The sequence below is a fragment of the Zonotrichia leucophrys genome, chromosome 2 (genome assembly GCF_028769735.1).
Source record: "Zonotrichia leucophrys gambelii isolate GWCS_2022_RI chromosome 2, RI_Zleu_2.0, whole genome shotgun sequence".
NCBI lineage: Eukaryota > Metazoa > Chordata > Aves > Passeriformes > Passerellidae > Zonotrichia > Zonotrichia leucophrys.
The window spans coordinates 115,755,428-115,782,784 of record NC_088171.1 but is presented as its reverse complement, the minus strand read 5'-3'; the positions used below and the strand labels follow the sequence as shown (position 1 = coordinate 115,782,784).

At 38.1% G+C, this 27,357-nt stretch overlaps 1 protein-coding gene across 3 annotated transcripts in view; it reads left to right on the top strand.

Annotated features, from left to right (window-relative positions):
* Positions 1-27,357, top strand: part of TOX (thymocyte selection associated high mobility group box) — a 218,373-nt gene that overhangs the window by 99,937 nt on the left and 91,079 nt on the right. For all 3 annotated transcript variants that reach the window (XM_064706134.1, XM_064706135.1, XM_064706133.1), the window contains exon 2: positions 14,384-14,449. In XM_064706134.1, coding sequence (XP_064562204.1) covers positions 14,384-14,449 — 66 coding nt within the window. The remainder of the gene's footprint in view (positions 1-14,383; positions 14,450-27,357) is intronic.

Below are 27,357 nucleotides of genomic sequence, written 5' to 3'. Positions count from 1 at the left end.
GGAACTGATGCCTCTAAGTAGTAGGACTGTACCTCAGCAATGCCCAGTGGTGACATTACACACTGGGGATGACTGTATTTATGTAATTTTTATTATGTAAAACTTGCAGATTAAGTTGAAGTTGAGGCACTGGAAAAGTGATATATATTTTTCCTTAGACCACTGGATAAAGAGCAAAGGAATATATCTGTGTTTCGCTATCAGAAAAAAACCCAAGTGATTCCTGGTGGTGAAGTGTTGCTGAACCACCTTTGTCCAGATAGCTCGAAACGGAGAGTTGGAGGGAATTATCGGGTCCACAAACACACTGAGGACTACAGCACCTTGCTCTCCCTTTTCAGGTCTTGCCTATCTTTACATATCTCCCCGTTTTACACTGTCTGCAGTGAGTATATAATTTATCGGTTAATAAGTTGTCTGACAAGATAGCCACTTTGTACCTAATTGTTCAGTTTATTTATGTATTATTGATGAGCCTAGACTTGAACTCTGCTTTCCTTAGAGACTGCTTGATAAATCTGTTGGCTAATCCTATCTAAGGAACTGAACTACCTGCTGTAGCATAGTACATGACATTGCTTTTGCTGTGTGTCCTTAGAAAGGAGCTGGTTATACATTTCCAATAAGCTGTGTTTAACAGTGAGAAATAAAATCACATACATACTTCACATTGCTGTCTGTGTTAACAAAAGATCTTCAGTGATGCCCTGTAATGCTTAAAATACTTCCCCAGCTTTTAAATCAATGTTCTGACTATTTTAGCTTGTAAGGTTCTGGCTCATGTAGCTAAAAGAATTCCTGAACTGCAATACCTTGATTATGAGTACAACTATTAGGCATGTCAAAACACTTGTGTATTGCTAATATGATCTGAAAATATTGGAAATTACCCACCTTATACTTTTCAAGGCAGTAGTTACTATTTCAAACAAATGAATAAAGCACCAAATTAATTTTCTATCAAAACACTAATCTAATGATGGCACATATCTTACTCTGTTATTATTTCTGAACTTTTGACTTGTAGGCACTGACATAAAGGAAATTGGGGAGTATTAAATGATCTCTAAAGCACAGGAAGAAGCAGTGATACTGTATGGCTAGCAATTTATGAATATAGCTGTTAAGACTCAGGAGCCTCTGCCAAACCCTGGAGTCTCTTAATACTTCTCCTAGAAGAATATCACAAAACAGATTGTTGCTGACGCCAAAAAAAGGTTATGTGCTGAATGCATGAGCCCATGTAATGGCTTTCCTAAAAATGAGAAAAAAAGAAAACTGCATCTCAATAAGAGTTAAATTTCCTGAGACTGATCAGTTTCAGTCTTGAAAGCAATTGAATTATACCAATATAGACCCGACCAGTGTCCTGGTACCGGCACCATCTGTGAAAAGGTGTTTAATTCTGAATTGCATTCAAATCAAGGACATTTTGCTCCATCAGGAAAAACATGATTATTTCAACTTGTGCTGAGTTTGCCTTTTGATGTGGGAGGGAAGGAGCCAAATATGGGTTTGGAAATATTTATGCAGCTGTTGTGTGTCTGCTGGAGTTGTATATCTGCAAATCTGAGTACAATTTGCCCATTTGGTTTTCTTTGTTCCCTCTTTACTGGTTTGGCTTGGAGGATTTTTTACCTAATAAACACAGAATTAAGTTATTCTAGATTGGGAAAGTTTAGTTTGGAAATGAGTTTGACTATGTCAAGAAAGCTTATTCTGTGTATGTACAGCAGAGACATAGTCTTAGGCATGACCATTGAAGCTGCAATTTTTAGTAGGTTCCTCCATAAATTTAAAAATTTCAACATGCTGTTGAAATTTTTTTCTTCCAAACAAAAAGAACACATTTAAACAAAAATTACTGAATCCATTTCTTTTGAGTTTAATGTGTGCTAATTTAATGGTCTTTAGGCATAAAACATTATGATAATTTTCATCACATGTTTTATCAAATCCTGAGGACAGTATATTAATATTTCAGTAGCTTGTAGAGAAAGGTGAGAGAATATAATATGGAACACTAAAATTATAAGGCATGTTTTCCATGGCATTACTGTTATAGAACATTTTCATTGATTTATCAAATGGCTAGAGTCTGACTAGGCTATGAGTTTGCAGAATTTAAACAAAAGTTATTGTACAATTGGGTAAAACAGAAACAGATATTGTGATGCTGTGGGGGAAATGAAACATCAAAAGCTAATAAGAAACCATTTTTATATCATAAAAGCATAAGAACAGCTCCATCAAGCTTTAATCACATTGTTATAATACACACTTTTAAAAAAAATATGTTAGCTCATTAGCAGGGGTTATAACACAGATTGTTATAATTAGAGTAGGATTAACAAATACTGAGTTCTGCTTCTATTTCAGTGCACTGAAGCACAGGCTGCACTGTGTGAATCATAGGATTATCTGTATTTCAAGAGGTTTGTTTTTACATTGCTGTCATGGTCCAGTTCAAAACTGCTGCCATGCACTTTGCAAGGGCTGGCTAGTTTAATTTCAACAAAAATGAGGGAAGCCTGCGTCCATAACTCCTCTTCTTGCCATGGGGTTTGGAGTACCTGTGTCTCTCAGGGCAGCTGCAGGTGGAGAATCACTGCCAGTGAATCAGAGCCCGGGCTGGCCAGCAGCAAGCCCAGCCTGGTGCTCCCTTCATGGTAAGTGGTAAAAATTAAACACTTCCCTCATGTCTCTGCATGGCCAGTGTAACAGAATTCAGCTTGTTTCACTGCACTCAGGGACTTCTGAAATAAATCATGCTGCAAATGTTGAAGTGACAGAGTCTTGCCAATATTAATTTGACAAGATGATAATTGCCAATTTATTTTCTGTTCTTAAGAGGAAATTCTAAGGGCCTGAAATTATTTCTGCTTAAAGCTGGAAAGACTGATACCAGTAAATAATATCCTGTGAATGAGAACACTGCACTAGATGTGAGAGAGATGAATTCAAGTCTTCATCAACAGATATTTTTAGGAAGTTGACAGCCACATAAGTGATATGGGAAGACCCAGCCTATGGCCTTGATGCGCAGGTGAGGTGTGGAGGAGTGGCAGAGTAGGACTGAAACAAGGTTTCCTACATTGCTACTGTGTGCTTGAACTGCCACATTCTGCTAGTGAAAGTGTCTTTTTCATTTCTCATGTAAATGTTTAAAAATCATCTTCATCGTAAGATGAAATGATGACGAAGTTGAAAATGCTTTATTTGAAAAACCATAGAGCTCTGACTTAGGCCAAAATCCATGGAGCTTAGGTCTTCATCATTTGTCATAGATCATGCTATGTACCCTAATTATCTAGCAATTTCCATACTACTGTATAAATCAGGATAAGCTTTCAAATATTTTGTTTATTAAGGGCTGCCAAAAACCAAAGCATTTTCTAAATAATAATGTGTACAGGAAGAAAGAGGTTAATGAATACCCAGGGTCTGGATGAAGCCTGGGAATAAAGAACCTGTTCAGGATTACCCATGTCTAACTGGAGCACTACATTCATTTTGGACAGCACATGAGATGGTGAAATGGACATCAGTAAAGGGAAGCACTTAAGTGATTACAAATGAAGGAAAGCTTGGAAAAAATCATGTTTCCAGAGAAGGCTAAAGGAATTTAAATTGGCTTTCTGGAGAGGAGGACAGAGTATCTGTCTTTGTGCTCACAAGGGTTAGTGGAAGGAAGAAGTCATTAGTCTCAGCAGACTGGAGGGATGGAAAAGACCTTGCGATAAAACAGCAAAATAGCTGAAGAGTTTGAACCAAAAGAGGAGAATGTATGAAAGTGCCATTGCTGGAGTTGTAAGGCGGGAATTGACAGTAAGTTTTTGTGGATGCTCTGTGAAACTTGTTCTGCTGTTATTCAGGGGACGGCTTTTCCTGCTCAAGGAGCTTCCTCCCAGCACTAATGTGACTGTCTCATGCTGACAGGCACAGCCTCTCAGAGAGACAACAGCCATGGTGCTGGTAATGCCAGATTTGAGTAATTTTCTAATTTGGTGTGAGGAATGCTCAACACTAATAGATTCATAGTATGTAGATGGGAAAAGCAGCAGCCAGATCTGAGCATGGCACCTGTTCTTCAAGCAGGAGGGAGGAGGAGGTGGGACATTTTTGTCTTTAGAGGGTTTTGATAACAGAGTGGCAGGCACAACTGTAGCTTTATATTTTAGCTCTTTACCTTCAAAACCTAGAAAAAAATGAATTACATTTCCATGGACTTGACTTCTTTTCTGTTAAAAAAACATATCAATTGTATAAAGGAAACACTGCTGCAGACTCTTTAAAAAAGCTATTATGAGTGCAACTTGGCAGAATACAAAGAAAAGATGAAAACAGTCATGGAATAATTTAGTCATAAGGTGAACTTGAAGGTCAAGTTTTATCTTAAAAGGTGTATAGAACACTTAGAATTTTTGAGAACAGATAAGTGATCTCACATCAAGGACATGTCTTCACTGAAGTTGGTTAGAAAAAAAAAGTAAAACAACTTTTCCTCTTCTGCTTTTGAGTAATATTTTGAACATTTCTAACCACATCTACTCCCAAATGACCTATTTTAGGATAGAATACTGCTAAGTTCTCTACATTGCTCTGCCAGGGTATCTCAGTTTGATCTGTAGACAATCTTAGCAAAGGAGTAAGTCAAGCTACAAGCCTTGTCAAGGTTCTGAATCTGTTGTAACTGTAAGTTTAAAAATCCATGTTGGTTCAGATTCTTCTTATGAACATTTATGGGGCTCTTCTTATTTGATGCAGCAAGGGAAATAAACATGTGTGACATTTTTAATGAAAATAATCCTGTTGAAATTAAGGAAGTACCAGAGTAATTGTGGATGGAAGTAGGATTGTCCACATGGCTGCCACAGTAGCTGTTTTGGTAAAATATGATTGTATATCAGCCCTACAACACTCTTGTCATTTAACAGATGTCCATGTTTTCCCAAGTCCTTGCAATTAGTCATTTCTGTTATCACTCTCTCCAGGTCTGAATTAGTTCTATCTAATGAGATCCCATCAGACTGTGCTAAATAATTTGGTCTATCAGAAATTTAAGCTGATTTTTTCCATCTGAGTTTGGTACATTCCTAAATATTTTATTCCTGTTTCTGTAAATACCTGAGCTCTTGTCCTATTTTATTGTATATTTGAATGGGTGCTTGATTTTAAATATTTTTGCACTGTCATTTCTTTCAACAGGATAATTTTATTACATGTTGTGCATGTGATCCAAATGGCCTGCTGCATTCTTAGGTGATACTATTTAAAACTGGATTTTTAAATATGGCAAAAAAAAATTCTACATATGCATGTGTTTTTTCCCACTTACTCTTTCAAACATGATTCATTCAGGCAAGGTTGTTTATTTATCTGGCAGTTGTCACCTTTATTTGCTTCTCAAGATCCCCTTTCATAGGATTTTCAGAATAGTAGTGTGGTTTTTGGTTGTTATTCTGTTCCTTATTATTTCTAAGATTCTGCTGTGCAGAAGGAGATGTACTTACCCTTAGGAACTATATTGTATCCCATTCACTATAAATAACACAGTAGATAGAACTCTGACCATGGATCCCTACGATATTCCAACTGTACTCATGCAAGGCAGTGCTTCTGTCCTAGTTGAGTAAAACTTGTTGACTATGATCCATGGAACCTCCCTTCTGCTATACTCCAGCATGGGAGTTCCAGATGTGGATATATAAAAACTGCTTTTTAGTCATCTCTTTGCCCTCTATAGATCCTGTTTATTAGGCTTCCATTCATTTCATTACATAATCTACCACTTCACACAATGAGGCAGAGATGAACATTGACAAAAATTACTCATTACTAATGAAACTCGAAGAAGATCCCTATTCCCTTTCCAGTCTACTGGTTCCTGATCCAGTTCCTGTCCAACTGACAATGGCACAATTCCCTTCACCTTGTATGATGCAGGATCAGACCTTGTAATGAAGTCGATCATGTCTGTTGGTGTTGGAAAATGTTACCAGCCTACCAGGTTAAACAAATTTCCTCAGCTGCTGAAAAAGAAGGGTCTTATCTTAGTTGTTCAAACCTTTCCACCTTATCACCCAATTTTCCCAGTGGGCGTCTACATCTATAATTTAGTGTGAATTGAGTAAAATAATAACAAAAGCACTTGCTACTTTGATCTCAGTATGTTTATTTAATGAGTGTTCAATATGCAAAAAATAGCTGAGCATAGGAGTCCAGACCACAGTGTGCTGGATTTATTTTATTTTACCTTATTCCTTTTTCATTTTTATTATTATTTTATAATATTTTATTTTATTTACAGAGCCAAGGTTAAAAGGAGCAGGAGCCCAGCTGAGACAGTTCAGAGTTCATCTCTGCATGTTCACTGCCTTCCATTTAAATGTACACAAAGGACTAATACAGTACCCGCTCTCCCCTGGGCTGTCTTTGATACACTCTGCTGTGCCTGGACTCTGCCACTCCTCCTATCAGTCTGATCCTACTTCTTTTAGCCCGCTGTGCTCAGCACTGTAACCTCATTCAGCTAGTGCTCTGCATGCAGGCTAACAACTTCAAGGCTCTGTCAGGCATTGACACATGCAGGCTCCAAGCGGGAAGCTAAACACTCCCCTTCACCTTTCCTGCAGTTCCACATTAACCTCTATTAAGTGCAGGGAAAACACAAATGCTGTAGTGCCATTATTCAGGTTTTAACTACCAGTGTGTATTTAGATATTCAGCCAGCTCTCCACCTATGAGGACATACTCAGCAAACATTCTGTCTCCTCCCTTTCTCGCAGTGAGAGAGGTGAATAGTGAGTAAGCTTGAGGAATGGTGGATTGGGCATTTATGACACAGGCATAAAAATCTGAGAGAAAACTTTGACAGCACTGTATGTACTTTTTTGAGGCAATAGCCAGTGTTATAAATGAAAACTGAGAAAAAATTGGTCTCATTTGAGGAGAATCAAGCAGTGTATTTACAAAACATTTTGTCTTTGAAAACCAGCTGGTAGAAAAGGCGGTGCTACTCTGCAAGCCCTATCACACTTGGATCCAAGCACCAAAAGGGTCCAAGTCTGTGGGGTGCTGTGGGCAAAGAGAGTTTCATTGCTGTCTGTGGCTTTTTCTAAGATAGGAAATATCTGCCAGTGTTTCCTTGTGAAGCAGCACCTTCGCTTCCTGCTCTGAGGCTGCTGCCAGTGGTCTCACACACCTTGTGGCTGCAGATTCTGGGCAGATTCCTTCCCAACTCTAATCTGCCCAGTCCACACGTCACTGTGCTCGGACCACATAACGACAACATACCCCATACTCCTGGTTCAGAATCTTCAGCAACCTGGAAGAAGATGAAAGGACCAGAGACATAAAGGATTTTCCTGATACTTTGTTCCTGAAAACTAGTAGCAAAATTAAAATTATTATTATTATTAATAATAATAATAGTCTTGAGACATGCAATCTCTACTCTGTGGTTTGACTCATCAAACTTTCTGTATCCTGGAGGGCTCCTAGTGTTCCAGATGGGACGGGACTCCTCCAGGTCCTGCCAGTCTGCACTAATCACCTCACTTTGGCCACAGAGGGACATTCAGCTCTGCAAAGAATTTGACTTCTTTTTGCCATTCAGTCATTTTCACCCAATCTCATGATTTTTCAGTACACTCCTCTGCTGATAAACAAGGTTTATGGGAGGAGGGAGGGAAGACAGCAGAACAATCAAAGTTGATAGTACTAGATTGTTTTTTGACAATTTTCCTGTGATAGTCCTTCAGTGAGGTGTCAAGCCTCTTTCCTGGGAAGGGTGCCTGTCTGGAATGCATTACTGTAACCTGTCTTGGGCAAATTTAAACATGTTCAAGTACAGCATACAAAATGGAGTTTAGGAGACAAAATGGAGTTTCAATTTAATACAAATGTACCGCTTTGCCAAACTGTGTCAAGAAAGGGGTTTTCCACTGTGTGTAATGTTTACAGAGCATCTCTGGTTTTATCTTTAATGGTTGCCATAACAAGATCAACTGTTTCTTTAGCATAGCAATTTGATGATTTATGTTGTATCCCATTATTATTTTAGTGTCTTTTCAGCAGCTCTGAGTAAAACAAAATATCACTCTTTGTCATCAAGCAACATGAGACAATATCCACTCTTGGCATTTGGTTTAAAATAAACAAAATTACCTAGCTTTAAAGATTTTTCAGGATTAGTGGCTTTTAGATAATGTAAGTTACAAATGATATATATAACCTGTAAGCAGTAAAATCACAAAATCACTCAAAATAAATAATCGTTTTACACAATGCTATTGCAACTCCTTAAAATGAAGTACAATGAATTGTGCTGGGGCACCATCAGAGTAAGGTAAACTATGGTTTAATGGTATAACTAAAGTTTATATTTAAACCTAAATCTATCTTCCAGTTCAAATCTAAGATGGGAGAAATTTGTATTTAGATTATGTGATTAATAACACATGCTTTGAAGGTCTGTAAGATCCTTTGAAGAAATCAGAATGTCAAGTCTGAGTGGCTTTACCCAGAAGATGAACTTATTAAACATAGCACCTTTCACCAATATAATCATCTCTCCCTTTTCTTCTCTTCCTTTAATCTTTGCATTTTAGGATATCACTTTTGGGATTTATTTGTGCCCAGAACATTGTCCAAAGCTGTTCCCCCTCCATACCCCGTCCCAAGCATGTTTTGGCATCGAAAGCCATTTGGGCTCATGTTCCTTGTGCTTCCCTGCCCACACTGCAGCTGAATGAGATGCAGTACTGGCACATTGTGCTCCTCTTTAGTATGAATGGGAAAAAGCTCAAACATTCATGTTCTTGGTTTTTTTCTTTCCCATAGCTCATATAACTGTGCCTGAAGAACTTAGGGCACACATTATATATATGCATAGAAAGAGAGAGTAATTATGCAATACCCTGAGAAGTCAAAAACTGGATGAAAAAGGAGCGAAATAAACCCTTCATTTCACAACAACAGCAATGAAGTGTCACAAAGCAAGAAGAGAGGGGAGAAATGTCATTCTCCCTGTAATCCAGACAGGTGATCCTGGCAATGGAAACAGAGTGACTTGGTACAGAGGAAGGTAGTTTAAGTGGAGGGGAGAACTCGAAGCTAGGCTGAAGGCTTGTTTAACATGTATGTCTATGTGGTAGCTGTCATCTGAACATTAGCTGTCACCTGAAGCTAATGCAGATACCAATCTGCATTTACAATCACTGTATGTGCACACCACTATATAAATATATTTTATTTCCAGTAATCCTCTTTAGTTCTCAAGCCCTTCTAGCTTTTTCTGCCATCTTGCAGAAATACTCCTTTTTGTATTTCAGTGCTTTCTGTCTAGTAAGGTGATCAAATAAACATTCTCTACATTGGTTTCACCATGAGAAATTTTTTTGTCTGTTCAACCTGTTTATAGTATCTTTGTGACAAAGTCCATGCAGGGTGTTTTTAATTTAAAGCACATTAAGAATGAATAAAAAAATACTATTCTTGCAAGCTTTGCTACTTCATAATCACTGTTATAAATGCTGATAAAGTTTGTTGCAATTTAAATGGGAATATGAAAACAGGTTTCTGGCCATACATTGTGTGACTCTGGTGTGATGTCACATTAATGGAAGGCAGAAGCCAGCCTTGGATCCCTTAAAATACCTTTACCTCTCTGGGCATTTGCTAAACTCTGTCATGCTCTTGCATCAGTTACAGTCAGCCAGTGCTTATGTGATTACATCCCTAACTTCTATGAGTAAATTGTATTTAATAACAGCAGTTGGGTATTTTGTGCATATCGGTTGCTGAACATTACAACTTGTCTTACAAAGGGTCATTCTAAAGGGGGCTTCTAACAGGCCCTGCCATAGTGTTGCCTCTATGTTTTATTTATATTAATAATTTAAATAAAGAATATTACACAATGCTGAATTTATATTAGAGCTAGTTCCCAGTTATATTTCTTTTCATATTACAATGCAGTCATATTCTTCGTTTGCTCTCACCCAAACTTCTCATGCAGTTACACTTTAATGTGAAAGGAAATGTTGTCAAGAGTAGTTATTATCACACACCAGAATATTGTATTAGCATTCACATTTAATAGACTAAAATGAAAGATTTTGAAATCTGGCCTTAATGACACTGAGCGATCTTGGAGACATATTGGGAAAGCTTTATATGAAATGTCATATGATATATATACATCATACATAGGTTCATAAAAGACAGTTCATTTAACTGCCTGCCTTTGTGTTTCTTCTGTTCTGTTGGGATGAATCATCCACGGGTTAAGTGATGCTTGTGCAGTTTCTTTGCTTGAAATCAAGCACAGTGAGTGGCAGGAAAGCTTGGGGAATACAAGCTGAGATTGCCAACCTGAGAATGATGAGTACATTAAGACAATTTTGAGGCACAGAGTATAACCTGGAAGGACACTCTGGTGGTTGAAGACATCTTTGAGCCATATCTGCTCATCTTGAGGCTCACTCTGATCCGGATAGGTTGCTTGAACTGTTGTTGAATACAACACCTTACTTGTAAAGCGGAATTCCAGCTGGATATAGGTTGAATTAAAGGGTCCAGGTGGAGACTTGTTGAAAGGTGCCACGCTGTAAAGCCTGCACGGTACAAAGCAGTCTATTAAAGGTGAAATGATTCAATATTCATTTCTGGGGTTTAGGGGCATATTTTGGAAGCTTCTAAACAGATGGGGAAAAATTATGAACAGAACTTTCCAGTTGATCCAATTGTTGGCGTTTTTTCCTCAGTTTATTGTTTTGATGTGGGATTGTCACATTTGAGCAAGGTGAGCATTGTATCTGTGATGCATCAATTTTTCTGAATTTTTTGTTATTGAAGGCTTATGCACCCTTTTTTTTGGCTGAGGTGGGATGTGCAGGTCATATCTATTTCACACTGCTTTGGTAGTTGGGAAAGGGGATGATGAATAAACAAATCAGCATTGGAGTAAATATTTTGTTTTATTCTGATATACAAAGATCATATTTTCACTCTTTTACAAACATTTTAGTAAATATTGAGAACGTGAAGGAGGTATTTCCTGGCAATACCTGCTGGACAAAATGCATGTGTATATGCCTCATCCATTGAGTTTATGGGTGTTTTTCAGGCTCATATCCAAAGTCCTAGGAACTGCCAAGTAGCCATGTACCACACTGCACTGGACTGAGGGTAGATAATAATTTAAACAGCAGTAAATGTAGTACAAACACTAACATGGCAAGAGTGTTATTGTCAGTTGATGCATTACAGTCCACAATCTGCATGTATAAACACTACAAAAAATACACATCCCATCAAATCTTGCTGACCTATATAATCTGTTACACAATATCTTGCACATACTTCTGACAAGAAGATGCTAAATATTGCAGTGACTAAATTCCATGCTTGAATATTGAAGACATTAAGTAACAAATCAGACAGCTGCTCCGTATTTTTAGATGTTAACAGGTCACTCAGATTTTACAAACATTATGCATCAATTTATTTTTCTGAAAATTTACCCTAACAAATTAATCCAAAATGTTGGAGAAGGTCATTTGTCATGTAAGCATCAATCCCTGTACATTTGTAATGTAAGGTCAAAAGGCCACAAAGTTTAAATTTACACATATTTTTTCTGTTTTGTTTTCTCTGAAACATGTTCACAGACCATAGCAGAAATAAAAAAATATTTCAGAGCTCAATAGAGGGCCACAAACAACAAACAGGAGATGCTGAGATCCAAGACCCTGTCATGCCAGGGGGACCACTAATAGCAAGGCACTGATTAGGTAGGCAGATAATCCAAGAACAACACACAGAATTATAAAAATTTCAGTATTCATGGAAAAATACCTTAGGGAAATTATTCAAAGAATGCAGATTTGGTGATTGTAAGCTTGGGAGTAAGGACAGATGACCAAACATTCAAAAGAGGGAATTATATTAAAGACTAGTTTACTTCATAAAGATTCCTAAATCATAGTCTCATGCATTATGGAAGGCAAAATAAATTGAAATAATCCTTGACTGTATCTAGCCAGTAGGCAAAAAAGAAAAGAAATTTCTCCATATTCACTGCAACTAAACACCTGCAACACAGTATTTGAATTATAGCAAAGCTTGCAATGTATCACAACAAATATGTGAAGATAACAAGGGAAATTCAAAAGAGGAGACTCAAGGAATGATGGTTTCCAGGGCTGATAGGACTCCCATAACCAGCAAGTGTAACTATCCTGTCCATGGGATTTCTTATAAATATGATATGGATTGCGTCTGTTCCAAAAAAGATATCAAACCTCATTCTAAAATGTCTGAGAAATGATGAGTTTGCTGTTGACATAATGCTTAATTACCTCCTAAAGTAGGAACTTGTATCTTATTTCAGGGCTGAATTTCTGTAACTTCCATTTCTCAACACTAGATCTCATTATACCACTGTCAGGAAGGCTGACATCTTGCTATCAGACATCTTTCCAGGTTGTAAGTACCAATCACAGTGATCAAGGCACCTTTCAGCCTTTCGTCTGACAAGCTGAATAAGTTGAGCTCCTGTAGGCCTAGCACTGGAGTGCTTGCTTTCCAACTACTGGCTGTGAAATCTCTCTTCAGAATTTTACCTGTTCATCTGAGTAGAAGAAACAATGCATTTTTTTCCAAACCAGATACTAAATTTTTTTCTCCAGAACTCTACTTTGAATGCTTGAGAAAGCTAAAAGAAACAGTGCATGCCAACAAGAAACGAAAAAGGAACAAGCATCAATCTCTATATTATGATCCAATCTAACTATCTCTATTCTGTCAAAATTGGGAAATACTCTATTCCCTATGGCAGATCTGTGTCTGTGGCATAATCCTTTCCCTCCCATGAAACTAGAACTTCTGACAGATAGTCTGTGACTTAAATATCTCTGGCCAGGAAGGGCAGACCATCATCTGCTGTGCCAGGAGCTGGCACTTGTTCATGTTACTGCTGCTGTTATGAGCCTTGTAGCCTCTGGCAGAGAAAGAGGATGAACAGCTGGAAGCAGAAACCTTTCCAGCCACCTCAGCAAAAATTGGTAGTGCTGTCTGCCAAAGACACAGTTTAACTTTGCCACCTTGGGCTAGTTGATTTTACTGCACCTTGCAGGTAGAATATCCCCAGAAGCCCAGCACTGCTCAGGAAATGTCCATGGGATATTTCACAGGCAGCTTCTGTGGGAGCAGAGCAATCTCAGTAGTAGGGACTTCTTAAAAAAAGCTGCTGTGTCATGCAAAACAATGGCTGATGTCCAAAATATGTCACTCTAAGCATTCACACAAGGGGTCAGGTGCAAGTTATTTCAAACAGACCTCACAACAGCTGGAAATTTGTGGTTCGTGTCTGGAGATAGGAATTCCTGCTGTTGTTCATTTCTGCTTAAAAGGTTTGAAAAGATTTTCCCTAGCTCCTCAGCAGACACTGGGGCTGTCATTGCCCTGTTGGTACTGCCACTTGAGTGGGTGTGATGAGAGTTCTGTGGGGACATTTTCCAGACTATGTAAGAAATCAGTAGTTTTACACTTCTTTGTGCTGGTACAGGATGAGGCTTCAGATCTGACAGTTTTTCTCCATCTAGACCTTCAGATTTTAATCAACTCCTTTCTATGACATTTCCGTTACTTCTTAACTGCAGTTGAGAGGTGAAAAAAAAAAAAAGAAATAAAAAGGAAAGGAGAAAAGGGAAGAAGATTTTTATATATTGTATATATTTCCAGGATTGGTATTTATCATTTACAGATGGTTATTTTTGCAGTTCTGATTATGAATGTTTACTTTATTCACACATCAAGCAAACTATCCTCTTATACCATACGGACAGGAGGTATACTCTTTCATACATTCAGATGTCTGAAAACTGTCTGGAAATGTATTTCCTACTTTCTGACATGGGAACATTTCAGTTGGAGGAGGTTTAATTTGTTTTGAAATCTCAACTCTTGTTCTGCTCAGAAGCTGAAGTTGGAATCCATTAAGATGCATTTTAGTGCAGATTCTATTCTCATCTTTCTTTTCTCAGTAAGTGTGCAATTCACTTAGTACTTCATTGCAACCAACAGCAATATGTATACATGGTGCACAAAATGAGGCATTTTGTTTTAAAACAGATTGCAGATGAAAGGAAACCATTCATTTCTTCCTTGCTAGCTGTAATTACTAGAGCGCTAATTACTCCAAATCACTGACATCCAGGGTCAATAAGGATGACAACAGGAACATCAAAGACAAGATGCACACATGCAATTACAAGTCTCTAAAACCAGGCTGTAATATTATTTTATAGCAACTGTTTTTTTCAGTCAATGCTAAAAAATCGAGTTTGCTGAATGTTTACTATTATTTCCTTTGCAGTTTGACGGTGAGAACATGTATATGAGTATGACAGAACCAAGCCAGGACTACGTGCCAGCCAGCCAGGTGGGTTAATTAATCTTCTCTGCCTTGTTTCAAATTGTAATTAAAAAAATTCAAAGAGTTGCATTGCAAATGAGTGGCACTATCAGTAACTGCTGCAATCAGGAATAATCATAATTTATAAACAAAGCATTTAAGCCTTGTTTCCAGTTAATGAGATAGAGCTGATAAAACACCAGAGTTGGCGTTTGTTGAAAGATACTACCTTGTTTCCTCTCCAGAATGCAAGCAGCTGTTTTGCCAGCATGATCTTTCCTAAACAGTTGTTTTACCTTCAGGAAATAAAGTCTTTACAGGTGCAGGTTATTTGTTTATCTGACTGCAGACAAGTTAATCATTATAAGCTATACATGTCACAAATATCTTTAATTATCACTCATAGAACAGTTGAAGAATTGCATTTTTAGCTCTAATCCTGTGTCTGAGGAATGTTGCTATTATTACACAATTAGCAGCGGGGTCAAGGCGATGACTTAACCTTCTGTAGCCTACAGGCCAAAAGGCTTAACGTGATGTGCATTCTTTAAAGGTATTTTTGAGCCCTTTTCCTTTTGGAGAACCATACAAACTAAATTTTGATACTGGATGTGTATTAAAATATCTTCCACCTTTCCACTTGACCTCAAAGATCCTATAGATTTTTAAGAGTTACAATTGTAATTACTCCTTAAAAAGCAAAGATAGTTTTGAAAGTTTTCGGTTGTCTACCTGTTGCTACATCTATATGTAGGGGGGAATTTTTCACTTACTTCATGTGTTTCAGTTTAACTTTGCACCAGTGAGTGGTGAGAATAGTGCTGCAGATCAGTTAGATTGTGTCAGAAATTGCCCTGAATAACCAGGCTTGTGGTCTGTGTCATGCCATATTTCAGGCCAGTGGTGTCTGGTCTGACAAAACCAGGAGGCTTACATGCAAAACTCTCATTAGGTGGGAAGTTTGAATGAATAGTAATTATGTTCAGATAATCTGGATGGAACTTAGGAATCAACAGCTTTGGAAAGTGTGCATTCAAAACTAAAGGTTTTCATGAAGTGGTGCTCTTCAGGTACACAGGTTCCTGGGGGGCAGAGAAGCAGGAGGTTGTGTGAGATGAGTACATGGTTCAATCAAAAAGACCATCTTTAAAGTGTGCCACCATGTTGCTTCTCAGCTTTCTGTTGAAGTCATTCTGAAATACCTTTAGAGACCAATAGTACTTTGCATTTAGGAGTTGTGCATGATTGAACTTATTCAGCTAAGAACCCTCCAAGATCCAGAGGTAGTTTAGAATAGAACTGTTTGATTAAAAAATGAAAAATTATATTATTAATTTTTCTCTAACCATTAATCCAAAAACTGTACTGACAAGTTTTAGTATTACTATTAGATTAAAGCAGCCTAGTATCATCTCATTCTTGCCTTAAGGGTTTTGAAGTGCAAGGGCTAATTGAATTTGTTTGAAAGAGTAGAAATACAAACTCTGTGAATGATTGCTGTTATCAGGCAGCTGCTACCTTTCAGAGAATCATTATGTCTGTCTTAAATAGTTTTGAATAAAGAATTGCAAGTCCACATTATACATCAGAATTATTTTTCTTCTGTTGATATTTTTGTACTGTGTATGCATGTAGTTTAAATAATTTAAATGGCATATTGAAAAATTAAGAGTATAAGTTTTAATCTTTTATGTGGTTTCTACATGTGCTAACAAGGCCCAGATTCTCAGAGATATTTATGTATCTAACACTCACTGGTTGAAGTGAAAGTAAGGTTCTTAAGGTACCTTTAAAGAGCCAGCCTGTTAGCCAGGCCTAGGTATTTTAAATGCAAATTACTTTGTCTTCAAGGAAAAAAAAATCTATCAAACGTGACATTTCCAAATTCAAAGATATCAGAAAACTCTGAATTCTTACTGAGGGCTGAAATCAAGAAAAGGCTTACAGGCTTAAAATCTGACCATGGCAAAACTGAACTCTGGGATGTCTGGCTCCCAGGTGCAGTTCAAAACCTGAAGGCAACCTCTGTCTTTTGCTGGGGGGAACCCATGTGGCAAGAAGCAGCTCAATTGCCAGGCAGAGTGTTTTAAGTTGTTACCAAGCATGCACCAGTCAAACAGCCTTCTGTGCCTGGTTGAGAGTAGCTGTCAGCCTTGGGCTGTCACAACCTCCTTTCCCTTTCTGGGATTTTCTCCTGGTGCTTACACTGTGGGAGTGGTTTTAAGTGAATATACAGAATCATAGAATGGGCTGGGTTGGAATGGACCTTAAAGATCATCCAGTTCCTTCCACCAGGTCATGGGCAGGGAACCTTCCGCTAGTCCTGGTTACTCAGAGCCCCACTCAGCCTGGCCTTGAAAACTTTCAAATATGGGAACTCCACAACCTCTCTGGGCAATGTGTGCCAGTGCCTCACCCCCCTTGTAGCAAAGAGCTTCTTTCTAATGTCTAATCTAAACCTATCCTCCTGCAGTTTAAGGCCATTCCTCCCTGACATATCACTGCAGGCCATGGAGAAAAGTTCCTCTCCAGCTTTCTTGTTGGCTCCCTTTAGGTACTGGAAAGCTCTCTAAGATCTCCCTGGAGCCTTCTCTTTTCCAAGCTGAACAACCCCAGCATTTTTAGCCTGCCTTCTTGCCTTCACAGAAGAGGTGTTCCAGCTCTGTGTGGGCTGGAGCATATGTGAAAGCCTGTAATAATAACAGTATTTGAAAAAAAAAAAAAAAAGAGACAAAACAACTTCTCTGAGAACAGGAATATGGGGTGTGATGGAAACCTGTCTCTCTCTCTCTTCATGTTTCATCAAGAACCTACGACTGTGAGAGGAACCTTCCCAAACCTGTTCCTGACATAGACAGCTGCTAGTCGTTCCTCAAAGGAGCAAAACAACTCTTCATTGGCAGTGTCTGTGAGGTCTTCACTGACTGTAATGGGGTGTGTTCCTTTCTTGGGCATAAGCATTTGGTGGTCAGCCAAAACTGGTGAGCTGACTACCATTTTAAATCCATCTGGTAGTTAAAACTGGAAAAAATACAGTATTTCCTGCTCTGAAAACAAAGCACGAAAGACTGTGTAACTTACAGGGCTAGGGAGAGGAACAGTAAAGGATGCAATTACATTTTCTGACCATAGTTTTAGGACTGTTTGTTCATTTTCCTGTCACTGTTACTGGATGTAAAACACATAATGCCATAAAAAGAGAGGAGGAAATGTTCTCTCTCAGATGACAGCATAGTTGTTCTAATCATAATTTTGTCCTATGTCTGTTTTGCACCTGTGCTCATGAGTCTTGCCATTGCATGACCTCAGTGTGAGGAATGCAGGCTCTTTCCCACCCTTAATAACTTGGCTGTTCCCTCACAAGATCAGAGATAGGGGTTGAATCCTGTCAGAATGAGAAGTGAGTAAATTACTCTGCTTTTCTTGATGCATTCACATCTGCTAACTAAAATAGGAATCTCACATGTAAGGACATACATAGTCCTATCAGAAACTTTTATTGAAGCTCTGGTCGTGCTGCGTCAGACATGAGCATCATTTTTTAATTTCAGAGTCTGACGTAACTTATTTGGGAAGTGGGCTGGCAGACTGTGTCATGGTATGTAGCACCAAGGACCAAGGGGTTTCCACTTGCCTGTCCTCAGGATGGTGGCCATAGGGGCAGACCTGCTGGGGTCCAGATACATGCTGACAAGCACCTCGGTTCTTCTGTTTGCTCCAAAGTGTTCCTATCCAGAAAAACATCACCTGATATTATTTTACAGGTTTTAATCAATTTATCCCCCTTAGGCTCACATAAATAAAAGCTCAAGCATTAGACAGGAAAAAATATAGTTTTGTTCCTTTTGCTGTATAACATCAAACATCTGCATAGTTTGGTAATCCAAGACAAGTTGCCTCACAGCATCCCTCAACAATAATTATCATTTCTGTTCAATTTTCAAATCAGTACATGCTTTGGGACTTACAGACCAAGTTGCTAAGTAGCAACATATGGCTCACTACTGTTCCTGTGATGTTGCTGCAAGCAAATAGCATAATTCTATACTTGAAATGATTTTAACAGAAAGCCAGTGCTGGAACTGAGCCAGAAGAGTAAGTATAGAGTAAAAATTAATGATATTCTTTTAAAGCATCCCAAAAGGCTGTTTGGCAATGTTGTCTCTGTGTACATTTTATATATATGTGTAAGTACTGCATTTTTGGTTACAATATATGTGATACAGGACTTTACACTGAAGGCATCTCCTAAATTAGTTATGCCAGCCATATTAACAAACATACACAGTAAAACTGTGACATTTTCACTACTAATTGCACTTGGATCTGAAAGAATTTATCATTTTGAAATAAAACTATGCCAACTGATCTGCATTTGAGGTTCCCACCAATTATTGTTTTCTCCCCATACCTATAATTGAAACCTTGGACATGAATTACTCTTTATGTTATTCATCCTCCTGTAATTTGTGGGCCCCAAAGTGCACAGTATAAAATTATATTGCTTATTTTACATTTCTTCTTAGTCACAATATGGAATGTAATCCAGGACTCTGTTGCACAAAGCTTTAACACATTTGTAGCCTTCCTGAGGCCTGATAAATGTTAAGGTTAGTGAGTGCAGCTGCCAAATTCCCTGCAAGGTCCAAAGGGAAGGGATGAGCACAGGCCTGGAGTGATGATTTGGGGCAGTACCCCTATTGTCCTACTGGGAAGAAAAGATCTGAGGCAGAGGAAGGAATACTGATTGCTCAGAGGTGGTATTTTCCTGCTTCCCAGAGCTATACCAGGGAGATCTATCTAAAATATATCTGCATGCTCTTTGATAGAGGGGGCATCATGGGTATCAAAACTGTTTTGTCCTATACATCTACAGGGTGAAATAGGATGGATTGACATCCAAAAGAGAGATTTTTCATATTAATATTGCCTTATGCACATGGTCCTACACGTAGTCCTCTTGTATTTTTTACACAGTAATTTTATACAATAATTTCTTAGATTATTCATGACATAACTATGGCTCATGTGAAGTAGGGATGGATAAATGCTACCTAATAGCTTCCCTCTCTTGCTCTGTGTTGGTCCTTCCCTGTAGGTAGGCTAGAATTTCAGGGTGCTGCCAGAAGACACAGCTCTTCAGTCTTGTTGCCTGCAACAGTCTCCATCAGCAGAGCAGGGCAGGAGTTGGCTGCCTTGAAAAGGATTCAGAAAAAGCAGCATTCTCACATGGACAATCATTTCATGGTCCAATGTAGTCCCATGGGTACACACTACCCTGTCCTGAAGTCTAGCACAATCCTGCCCAAAAGTTGGAAAGCTTTAGCTTTGGAAAAGCTCATTATTTGAGAGTGAAAAGGCAATGCTACCTGGGCAGCCTGCTGGCTGGCTGCAGTCTAGGGCTGTTTTGGACCATATTCCACCTCCGTCTTCCTGATCCATCATCTTTTCATTTCAAAAATAGGTTATCAACAGAAGAGAGTCTACTTCTTGGTCCTCCATTTCTCTGAAGTGATCTCTAAATGTCACATTAAAACAAAAAAAGGACATAGCTTAAAATGGCCTCAGGGAAAGAAAAATACCAGGCAGGCCTTTCAGATCCTGAATGAGCAGCTACAGGTAGATATAATTTCACCCTGCCTTTCACTTTTGAGTAAAACATAGTTTTTTAATATTATCTTAACATCAGGCACGGTCTAGAAAGAACAGAGTTCCTGATAAAAATACACCAACAGTTGCATTAACAAGGCTATGTATTTATAGATATACATATTTAGAATCATAGAATGGTTTGAATTGGAAGGCATCTTTGAAGATCATTTAGTCCAGTTCCCTGCCATGAGCAGTTGCATTTTCGCTAAATCAGATTGCTCCAAGCCTCATCCAACATGACCTTGAAAACTTCCAGTGATGGGGCACACACAAATTCTCTGTGCAATCTCTTACAGTGTGGCATCACCCTCACAGTAAAGAATTTTTTTACTGTGTCCAGTCTAAATCTGTCTTCTCTGTTTAAAACCATTGCTGTTTGTCCTGACACTACAGGGTTTGGTATAAGGTCTTTCTCCATCTTTCTTATAAACCCCATTATGTACTGAAGGGTGTTATCAGGTCTCCTTAGAATGTCCTGCAGGCTGAGCAACCCCAGCTCAGCCTTTCATCATAGGAGAAGTGCTTCAGCCCTTGGACCTCTGTGATCTTCTCCAGACCCAAACTGACAAGTTCATGTTTTCCTGTGCTGCAGACCCCAAAGCTGGATGCAGAACTCCAGGTGGCATCTCCCAAAAGCAGAGTAGGCAGAATCCCTTCCCTCATCCTGCTGGCCATGCTGCTTTTGATGCAACCCAGAACAAGGTTGGCTTTCTGGGCTGCAAGCACATTGCCAGCTTATGTCCAACTTGTCATCCCTCAGTGTCCCCAAACCCTTCTCCACAGGGATGTGTTGCATTATGTATGAATGTCTTTAGCTTTAATGCAAAGTGTACGAACATGTACTGTGTTATATTTGAGGATATTTTTTTTCGTAATCAAATGCTTCAACTTTTATAAAAATACAAGTCAGAATTAGGGCCTATTGGCTGCAATTTAAGAGCTTTAACAAATTTCACTTTAAAGATGTAACTCAGGTGAAATACCTTTACCCTTTTTTACTGAAATTAATTTTAGTCAGTTATGTTCAGTAGGTGTGGAACTTGTACTCTGACCAGAAGAAGAAATGTATACAACCTACTTATCCCTGAAAAATGAGTTACTTAAGCATGCCTTAACTTAATGCATCTTTCATTTAATGCCTATTCTATAGCACATGCTATAAAAACACTAAAGAGGGCAAAATCTAGTCCCTAAGGATCCTAAGCAAACACCCTCATAATTACAGTTGTGTAAACAAAAGTGTCCCTCTCCAGCCTTCAAAAATCATTAGCGTGGATCTGTAAAATTGAGATCATATCAGAAACCTCAGCAAGTATAACAAATTTTTCAGCATTCTATTTGTCTTCTGGCTGTAAAATCTTGCACTTATATTTTCTTTGCAGCCATGTGGGTAGAAAATTTTTTAATGAAACACGTTTGGAGGGTAATTGCATAGCTACAGAATTTTGGGATTTAGAAGTAAATGTCAGATACTTCTAGAGTAATGCTAAAATTGTGAATTTGGCCCTGTTGAATGTACAGTGATTCTGTGCATCAATTAAAAGTATTCTTCTTAAGAGTTGCACATGAGAGGGAACTGAAGTAAACATTGCATCTTGTCTTAGCTGTGGCATCAGGATGACAGCAACTTCAGTGATAGGCCCACAATAAATCAATAAAGTAAAAACAACAAAAGCTATTATTTTACCATGAAAAAGGTAAACAGAAAATCAATCATCAAATGATGAATTCTCTGTCCAAAAGCCAGAGGTATTTTTTCACAAATCACTAGAGAAAAAGCACTGTCTTTTGCTGTGCATGTCATGAGACAACTTTCTGTTTAATGAGCAGCCAGTATAAAATATCCTTCAAAATGTTTCCCTCTGCTCCTTCAAATACAACTTTTTTAGCATGTGAAAACAGATTACAGACATCATATATTTTAGTTATGTAGTTTCCTTTCCAGGAAACGCTACAGGTCAGCAGCGTGGATGAATTATGGGATGTAACCATGGGAAATGTTAAAGGCAGTATTTTTCATCTGAGCTTCACATAAAATGAACCTTTTTCGGTCCATAAAACGTCTGGAAGAATTACGTGAATTTGAACTACAAATTAGACCAATTACTATTATACTGTCCCTTTTGGCAAAGGCTGCCACAGTGGAGTCAGTTTGACCTGCTGACCCCTGACCAAATAAACCGATAAGATGCCAGTCTTTGATTAATCTAGTTAGTTTTACAAAATCTGGCATCTCAACAAGCCCTAACTAGTTACTCAAACCAGTCTTCAATGTAACATTCAAATGATCACTCCGTGGAGTCCCAGAGGTATTCATTACAGACAAAATTGCTCTTGTTGCCTCACATACAAGCTGAGTTTTCAATGGGAAATGAAAGGCTGCCTGGAAAAATAGGCCACCTAATTAAGTTAAACTACTCTAGCATTTGGCTTGACATCTTCATTACTCAAAATTAAAAAGATGCTTCACTTGAGCACGCAAGTTACTATTGTTTATGTTGTTTTCCTCTTAAATTGGCTTCTTACATAGAAGTCTGTTTTTCAGAATTATATCTTGTAATAGCTTGCATATTTCTTTCAGTTTATAAAAATGTCTTAATAGGTACTATGCTGCTGATAGTTTGTATGGCATCTGTAGGATTGAACTTATTACTGGGGTCCCAGCAGTCCCAAGCTTACATGACACTTTATTAAGAGAGGGCCAGATCCTGCCACTTTTACTTGCTTAAATGATCTGTACTCGTTCGTATACCAAGCACTTCCTTTGCCTTTTTACTGTAAAGTGCTGGGTTCGAAATCCAGGTGTGAAAGCCAGGGGGACCGCTGGTAGAAATTGGGAGCTTTGATCTGCCTCAGCTTTCAGCTTTTCTTGTGATTGGCGCAGGACTAAACAAAAGTTACATCATAATTGCAAAGAATAGCCATGCCTCTGTTTTGATCCTCCTTTTCTCAAGTGATGACATTTTACATTAAATCAGATTTTTTTCTGGCTATTTCATCAGTCATTCAGGAGAAGTGTAGCACAGGTAGGACCCACTCTCCTTTTGAACAGTGAGAAGCAATCCATTGTTTCTGAGCTTTTCTAAGGAAAGAAAAGAGAAAGAAGAAGAAAAAATCACGAACAAAAAGTAAAAGAATCCTTTGTCCTTCATCATTGTGTGCCCTGAGTATAATATTGTTTCATCTTTTCGTGTCTATGTCAGAAGGGATATGGAAATTTAGACAGAATATATGCCCCCTAAACAAATATACTTAAATGTAAATCTGTACTACTGCTATTTTAAGAGCATTTAAAAATGTAAACATGTGAAGAGCACACTGTCTTGATTGCTGGTTTAGAGTCTATGCTATGATGCTAATGAGGCTTCTGACAGGTTAAATGTGGTGTATCATCTATATTTTCAGGCAGCACAATTTCTGAATATGTGACTTCTATTTTTTTTTCAGTTCAATTCTGCTTATTAAATATGTATATTGCTAGTTTTATTACCCAGAGCTTTGTACTGAGCATAATTTAGGTATGTTTTGCGGAGAGGATCTCTAAAAAGTCTTTATATCCAATATACTTTTTATCTCTAGTTGACGAAGAATATTTAGTGCACGTAGTAACTGATTTATGGAAGTATGTCTTGTAGTGCTGAGTTCAAGATTATACCATACATGATGCTGCCTGTATTATAGTACAGACCAAAGTTTTCAAACAGGACCGTGAGTTACCTTAAAAATTTTAGCTTTCATTAAAATGTAGTAGAAGTAATAGTAGTAGTAGTAGTAGAAGTATAGTAGTAATAGAATTAATAAGAACAAAAATAATAACAAGAATAATATTGATAGTTGTAGTAGTAGTAGACATTGTGGGAGAGCAAATACCTTTCTTTTCAGGAGAGAGGAGTGACAAGGGTGTTGGACAATGACCGCACTTGGTCATTGGGGACATGGGGCCACTGGGGACATGCTAAGGAAGGGGAAAGATTGTCACAGGTTAGAGGAACAAGACTCCACTTTGGGGACTAAGGATACTCCATTTGTGCCTAAAGCTCTTGTATATTCTTGAAGAACTGCTTTGGTCAATTGGTCAGTAGTTCATAAAAGACTTGTTCTTTTCTTTAAATTTTATTCAAAAGTTCTAAATAGTGTGCAGCTGTATTCTTGTCTGAAGGGAAGTTTAACTGCTCCAATAATTGTATTGGTGTTTGCAGGCCCCAGATCCTTTAGCCTCTTATAATAGTTCTGCTCCTACTTACTGTCATCTTTAAACTGTGTTTCAATTTAAAGCCTCCATTGAAAACATATTTCCCAACAAACTGCTACACTAGAGGCATACAATTAGTGTAATTAATGAAAAGACTCAAGATTGAAATCTTAAAAACAGTTTGTTGTTTAACATAGTTCTGTACACCTTGAAAATTATGATTGTTTAAAATTAATAATATAATTGTCAGCACATTCTCTTTCTTGAAAACAGAATTCATCTGGTACAGGAAAATTAATGTTTTGCCTGGGGCTTTGGCCTTTAACTAATGCAAATTAGAGAAATTGATTAACACAATACAAAAAAGTTATACCTTCCCCTGTAATACATTTTTGATAGCTGTGGCTTGATAAATTAGTATATTGTGTGTTTTTAAATGAATATGATTTATTGCTGTTGTCTACCATATGAAGAAACACAAAAAAATTGTTTTCAGGATCATTGACTTGAACATATCAATGGCACTGTTGGACAATTCTTGCTGAGTGTTAAGATGATTTATGTAACAGACCGAAGGTTTCCACAGTAATGCATTATAGTCTCAAGCTATCAAGCCTTGTTCATGCAGAGACAAAAGCAGCTAAAAAACACTACTTCTGAAGGTCTTCCATTTAGAAATTAGAGATAAGGTTGATCCTATTAAAACTCCTAGAAGTATCCACTGTCAAATATATTATCCTAACTTTCAAATTTGTATAACGTACGTGGCTGTTTTTCCCCTTCTAATGAGCTCATTGTTTTTACATTACTCTCGATTCATAAGTATTTCAGTTATGTAACAACATGTTCAATAATAGAAGAGGAGACAGCCTGAAGCATGTATCTTTTAAAAACTGGCATCTTTCCACAGTTCAGACGCAGAAGCCTTGGTGCAAATGAAAAATTAAGACACGCTCTACATAGTTGGCAGAACCATTCATATCATTTAAATTAAATATCTATAGGCAAATTCCCAATTTTTAAGGAACTGTTGCTAATATGAGATTCTGTTGAGTAAATGCATGATGACTGATGCAACCACTGAGCAGACTTGCTTAGGGAATGTTGTCTTCTGGGCTGTCATATATGAACATTACTGCTCTTTCCAGAGGGATTTGCGCTGGATGTTTGAAAGCTTGCTGCTTCCTGTGGTCAGTCTGTTTGAGCCTCCTCCTTTGATTTGCCTTCTTTGATCATTTCTTAAAGTTCTATTGAAATTATTTTGAAACATAAGTCAGTTTTGCTGGCCAATATGCAGTTTTCACTGTAGAGTACTTAAGGAAAGGGGCTGTATTTGTATCTCCTGCCAGCATTTCCCTTTTTTTCCTAATGAGTAACCTCAAAAGTAAATACTAGATTTTTTTTTTGTATTTGTGTTATCAGCACAGCTGGATGCATAGCCATAATTTGAGTTATGTATTGCCAAAGTAAAGAACTGATTCCTGACATACACTTCCTCTCAGTGTCCCAGTTTTTCCCCTCCTTCCATAGCTTGTTGCTGGATTTGACCAGGCTAATTGGCTTAAAAAGTAAATTTAACAGGACCAGTGGGGTCTTTTTCAGAAACAAAAGCTTGGGTTTGTGTTGGACAGTGAGTCAGGTTTCAGTGTTCATATCATTTTTATTCTGGCAAGCTTTTCTCATAAAATGATATGCCAAGGTAGCATATAGATAAGGCTCCTCATCTCAGAGTGGGCATATCAATAATCTGTTTTATGGAGTTCACATAATTTCCAGCAGAAATGTCACAAATATTTAGCCAGAAACATAAAATATAGTCCTCTAAATTTGGGAAGACATTCTTAATTCAAAAATCGTCCATAACACTATTAGAAGATAGCTCAAATGTAAGGATAATCAGTTCTGAGGTTCCCACTGTGTAGATTCCATCTGAACTAGACTGAAATCTGTTTATAATAACACAAGTGTAATGAAAATGCTCTTTTAGCATTTTCAAAGAAAAATTTAAGCCTGTGTCTGTTCAGTGCTGTGCAATTGGTTTAATGGTGTTGATTTGCAGAGGGTTTTCTCTCTGGAATGCAATAAAGGCCTAGGAAACTCCCCTAAACTGAAGAGCTGATTAACACCTCTTTCTCTACTATAGTCATGAAAGTGAAGCCACTGGCAAAGTTCCTATGGAACTTTGGTAAGTGGTAAATGGAAAAGTGGTAAAGAAAATAAAGAATTTCTGCTACTTTTGTTTGCTTGTTTGTTTGGGAGTTTTGGGTTTGTTTTTTTTTCTGTTATTCAAAAGTGAAAAGGTGAGCTTGCTGAGGTTTATGTGACTGGTAGAATAAAAAGGAGCTATTCCATGTCTCTCTGAATAGAGCAAATCCTGCTGATAGGAAAATCAGCTATGAAGGAAAAAGCCTTGGAGTGGAAGGGAAAGACCCTAACCTTCCCCATCCCTAAGAAAAACCTAGCAGAAGTGAAACTACAGGCCACACTTTATTATGAATACATAGGAGCTATACTTATGACTTGTGGTTGGGTACAGGGAGTACAGCCTTCCCTGATACTCTGGATGCTAGATAACTGCTTTAATTAGAAATTTCAGATAAACAGCTTGTGTTGGAAGAAATGGTGCTCTAAGGAAGCCCAGAGGCTGGGGCAGGATGATAGCTGGTTTGGGAGTGGGAGTTCTTGCTGCAGGGTTAAGCTTGAGACTGCCTTTTTGGTAAATTTCCCTAAAATTTCTCTTTACAGAAGAAGGTGACAATACAACATTCCAGGAGAGCCCATTGCCAGCAGTGGATCAGTTGCATCAAGGGGACCCCAGATGGTTACTAAAATAGGTTTTCCAAAGGCAAGGAGAGAGGTGGCAGGAAAGTAGGAGTGGGTGTTTGAAGCTTGTAGCTGCTATTCACAGGACAAGCACATGTCCCATTCCTCATGCCTTTCCTCCAGGCATAGTTGCAACAGCCTTGCTCCTGGGATATGTTGGGTTTGCTGCAGATATATCTAGGAATTTTGGGGTTCATATGCCAGTGTGCTAAGTCATTACAAGCATCTGAACCAAGCTCCTGGACGAGACAAATGAATACCAGCAAAT